The 6,828-nt window shown below is 39.9% G+C and overlaps 1 protein-coding gene across 1 annotated transcript in view; it reads left to right on the top strand.

Annotated features, from left to right (window-relative positions):
* The first annotated feature begins 550 nt into the window (after positions 1 to 550).
* Positions 551 to 6,828, top strand: part of col18a1a (collagen type XVIII alpha 1 chain a) — a 105,941-nt gene continuing 99,663 nt past the window's right edge. Inside the window, exons 1-2 of the mRNA XM_032512563.1 lie at positions 551 to 750; positions 845 to 918. Of these exons, the coding sequence (XP_032368454.1) occupies positions 740 to 750; positions 845 to 918 (85 nt within the window). The 5' untranslated portion in view covers positions 551 to 739. The remainder of the gene's footprint in view (positions 751 to 844; positions 919 to 6,828) is intronic.

Below are 6,828 nucleotides of genomic sequence, written 5' to 3'. Positions count from 1 at the left end.
GCACCTCTCCAGCTACCAGTCCACCACCATACTCTTGGTCCGTTTGTGGACTTGAACCAGCGACCCTAAGCACTATGGCCAGGACGAATTACAGTGACTATAGAGTGTATTCTATTCTATTCTATGAAATTAACAATAAATAGGCCTTTAGAAACAAATATATACAAAATAGCTGTTTAACATAAGAAAAAAGAAAAAGCAGGCTGAATGGTTTGAGGCTAGTATGTGCAAAAGCCTTTGGTTGATTTATTTAATTCCATTAAGAATTATTTACACAGGAAAAAACATCCAATATTATCGAGGATAAAAACCACAATAAAGTCCAGGACTTATTTCCACGGCCCATAGATAGGATGTGCAATGAGCCAAGCGTCAATTAGTAAAAAAAAACATGTCTTCTTGTTCTTCTTCTGCCTTAATATTATTATTTGTTTTGTTATTTTTATTAGAGAATGTTTTTGAATGATACCGGTCCCTGATTATACAAGAGACTGCAACTTGTCAACCGGTGGAATGTGTTCCCTTTTAGGACCTGGCGGAAGTCCCTGATGTGGACGCGTGCAGGCCTGTCCACACGTCTCCTCTGTCTCCAGCAGAGTCCCCATCAGCTGTTGAAGCCGCGTGCAGCAGCAGCAGCAGCAGCAACGGTGCTGGACCCGGGAAGCAGGGAACCCTTTACATCCCGTTACCCCTGAACACCCCATGTAGCTTTCCCACTCGATACCAGTCAAAGAAGAACATGAACATGAGGTACTTTTTTTGGCGTTTGTATTTCAACTTTTTGAGTAGCTGAATTGCAGGAAAGCGCTACAGCTGTGACCGTGATTGCTTGCTTCCTCTGCAGGTGCTCCCCTTGGCTGGAGCGCCTCCTCGGCTGCGTCCTGGTTCTCGTCAGCTCCGCTGCGTCGCCGTGGCCAGGTAGGAGCTAACACTGAACACACGAGGGGAATGGATCAGATGGCATGCTGAAACCTCTGTTAGTTTTACTTTGTTGAGAAACCTTTGCCACATTTACAATGTTGTCCAGCGACACTGTTATCAGCCTATGGTAAATCCATCTCCTAATACACTTAAAGGTTCCTTCACAATAAAAGTTGAATGACTTGCTTGCACCGAGACATATACTTTATGGGAAGCTGCCGGAGGTTATCTGTAACCTTTTATCAAAAAGTGAGTTCAGATAGTTACAACTGCATGCTACTGTGCTGTATGTGTGCCTCAGTTCTCACAAGAATGATACACTATACACTACCGGTCAAAAGTTTGGGGTCACTTAGAAATTTCCATTTCCCTCCATTACAGACAGAATACCAGCTGAGATCAGTTGCATTGTTTTTTTAACCAGGGCAGCAGTTTTCAGATTACATTATGTGTTTACATAATTGCGTGTAAGGGTTCTCCAGTGTTTTCTCAGTTAGTTTTTTAAAGTGATATCAGATTAGTGAACAGAACGAGCCTTTGGAACACTGGATTAAAAAGTTGCTGATAATGGGCAATGAAGATAATACATTAGCAGATTAGCTGGTATTCTGTATAATGTCTGAATGAAGTGGGATGAAAATTTGTTATTGACCCCTAACTTTTGATTGCTATTGTGTATGTGTGTGTGTATGTATAATTTATTTATATATATATATAATATTGTGTATGTGTGTGTGTATGTTATAATTTATTTATATATAATATAATAAAAATAAATTATACATACACACACACATACACAATAGCAATCAAAAGTTAGGGGTCAATAACAATTTCCCTGAGTGTGAATGTGTGTGTGTATCTGATGAGCAGGTGGCACCTTATATGGCAGCCTCGGCCACAGTGTATGAATGTCTGTGAATGTATCATGTATGATGTAAAAGCGCTTTGAGTAGTAGTTAAGACTAGAAAAGCGCTATATAAATACAGCACATTTATACATATATGTAAATATACACCAATTTTTCGGTGGGAATGCATTTTGTGAAGAAGAAAAACACAGATGACAATTCATTTTATATATCAAAATATAATGGAAACTATGTTGTTACATGCCATTTTTAAGTGGGTATATGGAAATCCTGGATCTTTCTTAGTTGGTATACTGCGTATACCTGCGTACTACGTAGACTACACCACTGCACTAATAAACTGACTAGCATGGTCGCTGCAATGACACATTGTTAGGATTTAGTGATAAAACCCAGTGGTTTGTCCATGTGGAGAAGTTAAAAACTGCTTTAGGAGCGTTTACTGGTTCCAAAGTCTGCAGTGCTCAGAAAGAAACATACCTTCTTTGTTTGCCCTGAGTCTAACCCGAAACTGTTGTTCATAGTGGCTGCATCTAAATATCAATAGATGTTTATTTCCCCCTTTTCCTTCCTGACGAGCTAGCACAAACACAATTCTTACTTGTATCATCCCAGCAGTTATGTCTGTAAATTTGAACTGTCAGGAAACGACAAAGGATCATTTCTTTAACACACAGTGGTAATGGTGTTTAAGAGATAAATGAGCTGCTGCTTCTGAATAATTTATCCTTTGAATCTCACTAATGTCCTTCATTTAATTTAGTGAACGTGGAGTTGGAGAACTGAGTCACGGTCAGATGCTAGGGAGAGGAAACTGAGAGGACATTGATTAATATTTGATCGACTTTGATCACTACTAGCTAGATGTGGTATTTTAGGAGCGTTGGGAGCAGACACATTGCGACTGTACTCATTGTATTGTCTTTTGTAACTAATCCAACCCATAAAGTACGATGAGCTGGGTTTTGCCATTCATCTACCTTCTGTTGGTCCTTCTTTTTTGTTCTCTTTTTATATTAACTTTCTCCATCTGTATCGTCATTGGAGATTGGAATAGGTAATAAAAAAAAAAAAGCCTAAAACATATTTCAAGGTACACTCAAGCAAGGTGACATTTTCACCGTAATGCCGTCCCGTCTGTGTGTGTCCAGGTTGAAAGGGTCTGCCACTCTGTCTCAGGCCCAATGCCTTTGGCTGCCTGCGACATGGTTGAATTAGATCTGATTCATTCCCAGTCCCTGGCTGGGTCAGGAATCCCTATTGTCATGTGATCTTTGACATGCACCCAGCGTGGGTTTTGCCTGAGAGAGGCTGGGGGAGGAAGGGGGGAGGGGGAACGGCTGTAGGGGGACCCCCTGCAGCGGGTTTAGGGTTTTCTCTTTACAGGGCAGTGCATGGTGGCCGAAGGTCCCGGGGTGACGCGTCATGTAATGCATGTACGGTTGCAGCATTTGCAGGGAAACATCTGCTTCCATATCTCCAGATGTGTTTCCTGAGTGACAATGTGAAGTTTTGTATTATATTCTACTTTCCTCTCTTTGGCTGAATTTGAAAAAAAATCAGTTTTGATGATAGTTTTCTTGGATAATTGAAATTTTTGATTTTGTTCTCCTGGTTGTCATTTTACCACACTATTCATGATTCAATCCATTTTCACTTTCCGTTTGCTGTGTGAATGGATTCTTTTTAAGCTTTAAGAGTGATGACCAGTGAAGTCAGTTAAGGCAAGACACTTGCATGATTATCAGTGTACAGTACCACAGCACTACTTGAAGAAACACATCTTTCTTCCTTTTTTATTTGCAAGTCTAATGGTATTTTTGTCTTTATGAGATGGCAGAGAGACTGGGAGGACATCCTGGGACAAATATAGAGGGAAGGGACAGTGCTTGACTGAGTTCAAACCTGACACGTTGTGGTGACATCATGTGATTTTGTCCACTGTGCCAACAGAATGACCCATCAGCCGTATTATTTTTAGTGATAGTGCAGGTGATTGCCAATGAATAGCAGCAATTTAATGAAGCATGACATACTCAATTTAATACCAACAAAGATAATTCAGGTGTACGTGTTGTGTACATGCTCTGTCAATGCAGAAGGAGAGAGCTCATAGTGAGGTGAAGATCAGGTGATTATGTTTTCAAGATGAAAGTGTAAAAACAGTTTCTTTTGGGCAAAAAACCCGATCTTTACTGAGATCAAGAATAAGAAAATGTACCAAAGTACTTAATCGTTTTTAGTTACAACTAATACAATGTTCAACTTTAGCTACATATGCAACAATTTGATGGATTTAGACAACAAAGGTAGGATTGCATATGTACAGGACAAAGTACACAATAAACTGCACACAATTCTATTGTTGACATCCCTTTTATAAGGTATAGGCCTACAAGTATTGATATATGCAAATGAAAGTACATTTATGGACAAATTGCTGAAATAAAAACATGTAATAAATCATAAAATGTATTTTGATTGACCATAAGTGCAGCGATTTGTAGAATATGTAATGTAGTTTGCACTTTGTCTTTTTTTTAAATCACAGAAACACAGATTTTCAATGCAGGATACGGACCAACACTTTCTTTCAATTCCTAAAAAAGACACAATTGATATTGTAAACTCAGAATATATACAGTACTCTGAGTGGAAGTCAGAAGCTAAAGTCAGGTTTTCTGTGGCGAACGACTTTTAGATTGGTGCCTCTGTTAGGATCATTGTAACTCCCACATTAAATAAATGGACCGACTGTGCACAGATTCGGCTGACTCAGTGAACCTTGTGATGTCTAATCTCTGGATTTTCTAGTCTGTAAACCTACTTATTCATGATCAACTTCTTTGGTGGTGCCTCATATCAATGCTCGGAAGTCCCATCTAGTATTGTATGGTTGTATTGTGCCACCAGCAGTTAAAAGGCCAATAAAGCTTTGCTAAGACAAGTGTGTGTGTGTGTGTGTGTGTGTGTGTGTGTGTGTGTGTGTGTGTGTTGTGTGTTGTTGTGTCGTGTTGTTGTGTGTGTGTTGTGTGGGTGGGTGTGTGTGTGTGGTGTGTGTGTGTGTGTGTTGTGTGTGTGTGTGTGTGTGTGTGTGTGTGTGTGTGTGTGTGTGTGTGTGTGTTCAAAATGTCAGGTGAGTGTCTGTACCTCCCTTTCTGGTTCCTTTTTGCAGCATTTTCTTTAAAAGTTTGATTCAAGGCAATTGACACTTCCTTTATGCATTTCTGCTCTTATTCATGCCTGTATGGCAACCGATGTTTGTCTGTCATTCACCAAGATACAGCTACCTGTACAAGCTCTCAAGTCAGGTTTCAGATGCTTCAGTAGTGGACTGAACAAACCTTTCAAAATCCCATTCAATGCTGTAAAAACACTCAAGACCCCATATGAAGCTGCTTTTTTGTTTCATAATGACTGTCACAACAATGTTTATAGGGTCATTTCTGTCCGTCCCTTAAAACTAGTACAGCGCAACAGGACCACACTCTAATGCAGCACAGCTGTCCAAAACAAGGACAAAAAAGTGTCTAAGCACTTACTAAGGAGACCGAAAACGAAAGATAGGACGTAGTTTACTTCAATGAGGATGTGTTTTTATAAGAAAACCACGGTGGTCACATCTTGCTTTGATTACTTAATTCAGCCCATCTGGATCCTGTAGTGAATCTGAAGACTTGTATATCTGTGTTGGACATTGAAAAACACATGGCCCAGTTTGAGAATCAACCCAGCATCACCAGTCACGCTGTTTGAATTAAGGTGGTTGCACACATTGGAAGCATAAAGTCAACATCATTGTCGTTTTGTTTTTCATTCTTGATTTACATGATTTCCATCTACCCCTTATATATTGTGTATTTCCTAAAATTCTTAAATTTAAAATAACGTGGTAACCTTATGCACAACCTATGAGTTCATAATCAAAGCAGGGAGGGGGGGTGTGGCCAGAGTCCTAAAACGATTATCTGCCAGATAACTGCTCAAATGGATGGAAAGCATTCAGCGTTCATTTATTTATTATTGAGTAAAGCAAGCTTTTTCTTTCTGCATTCATTTAAAATGCTTGTTGGATTCAATTATGCATATTTTTTTTATCTTGCAACGTACTGAATGTTTGCTGTTGTTTTGGATCGGACTTTACAGGAAAAGAGCATTGTGTAAATCATTTTAAAAAAAAAACTTGCCAGTGTGGGATTAATAAAGTCTATCTTATCTTAGTAAAGAGTTACTTGATCATGTAGACAACATAGTTTGTAAAGAAAGGCACTGGCAGGGCTTTGCTTAGTATTTGTTATCCCCTATCATCTTGCTCTTTAGGTCAGAGCATCCTTTTGAATGTTGCAGACAGCTGTTATTTGTATTTTTATGTGCTACCACCACTCGGTTTTTCAGGTGCGCTCTGCTGTCCCTGATGTCAAAATGCCTGGTTGACCACGGCAAAATACAGAGGGACACCATAATTACTGCTTATGTTCCAAGAGAAGAGGATTTGTAGGGCCACTTGCTCTGTACACCCGACTATCTCCAGCACTAATGGCACACTGAGTGCTCTCTTACCTCTCAGCACTTCTTTCCTGTTTATGGTGAAACCCTCACTTATTTGCTGGTCTTTCCCAGCCGTAATTGGTGGTAACAGTCAGTGGAAGGTGACAAGCTCTGAAAATAACAGGACTCTACTGTATATGCAGGTTTAGTTGTAAACATGTTCATTTGTCTGAACATAGAGCAAGATGGAAGTATTACCAGCAAAAGTAGAAAAAAAGAGTCTTGTCCATCTCTGTAACTATAATTATACATATTGCATGCATCTTGAAATGTATATGATTTACAAAAATAAGTGTGGCTCATTATTAAATGGGTGGCAGTGGCTCAGTCCGTAGGGAGTTGGGTTGGGAACCGGAGGGTTGCTGGTTCAAGTTCCCATACAGACCAAAGTGTGGTGTTGGACTGGTAGAGGTGCCTGTTTACCTTTGCCCTTGAGCAGGGCACCAAACCCCCAACTGCTCAGGCTGCCATTCCATGGGCAGCCCCC

Source organism: Etheostoma spectabile, chromosome 4 (assembly GCF_008692095.1).
Source record: "Etheostoma spectabile isolate EspeVRDwgs_2016 chromosome 4, UIUC_Espe_1.0, whole genome shotgun sequence".
Lineage (NCBI taxonomy): Eukaryota > Metazoa > Chordata > Actinopteri > Perciformes > Percidae > Etheostoma > Etheostoma spectabile.
Note: the sequence above shows the minus strand (reverse complement) of the source record. Positions and strands in the feature narration are given on the sequence as shown.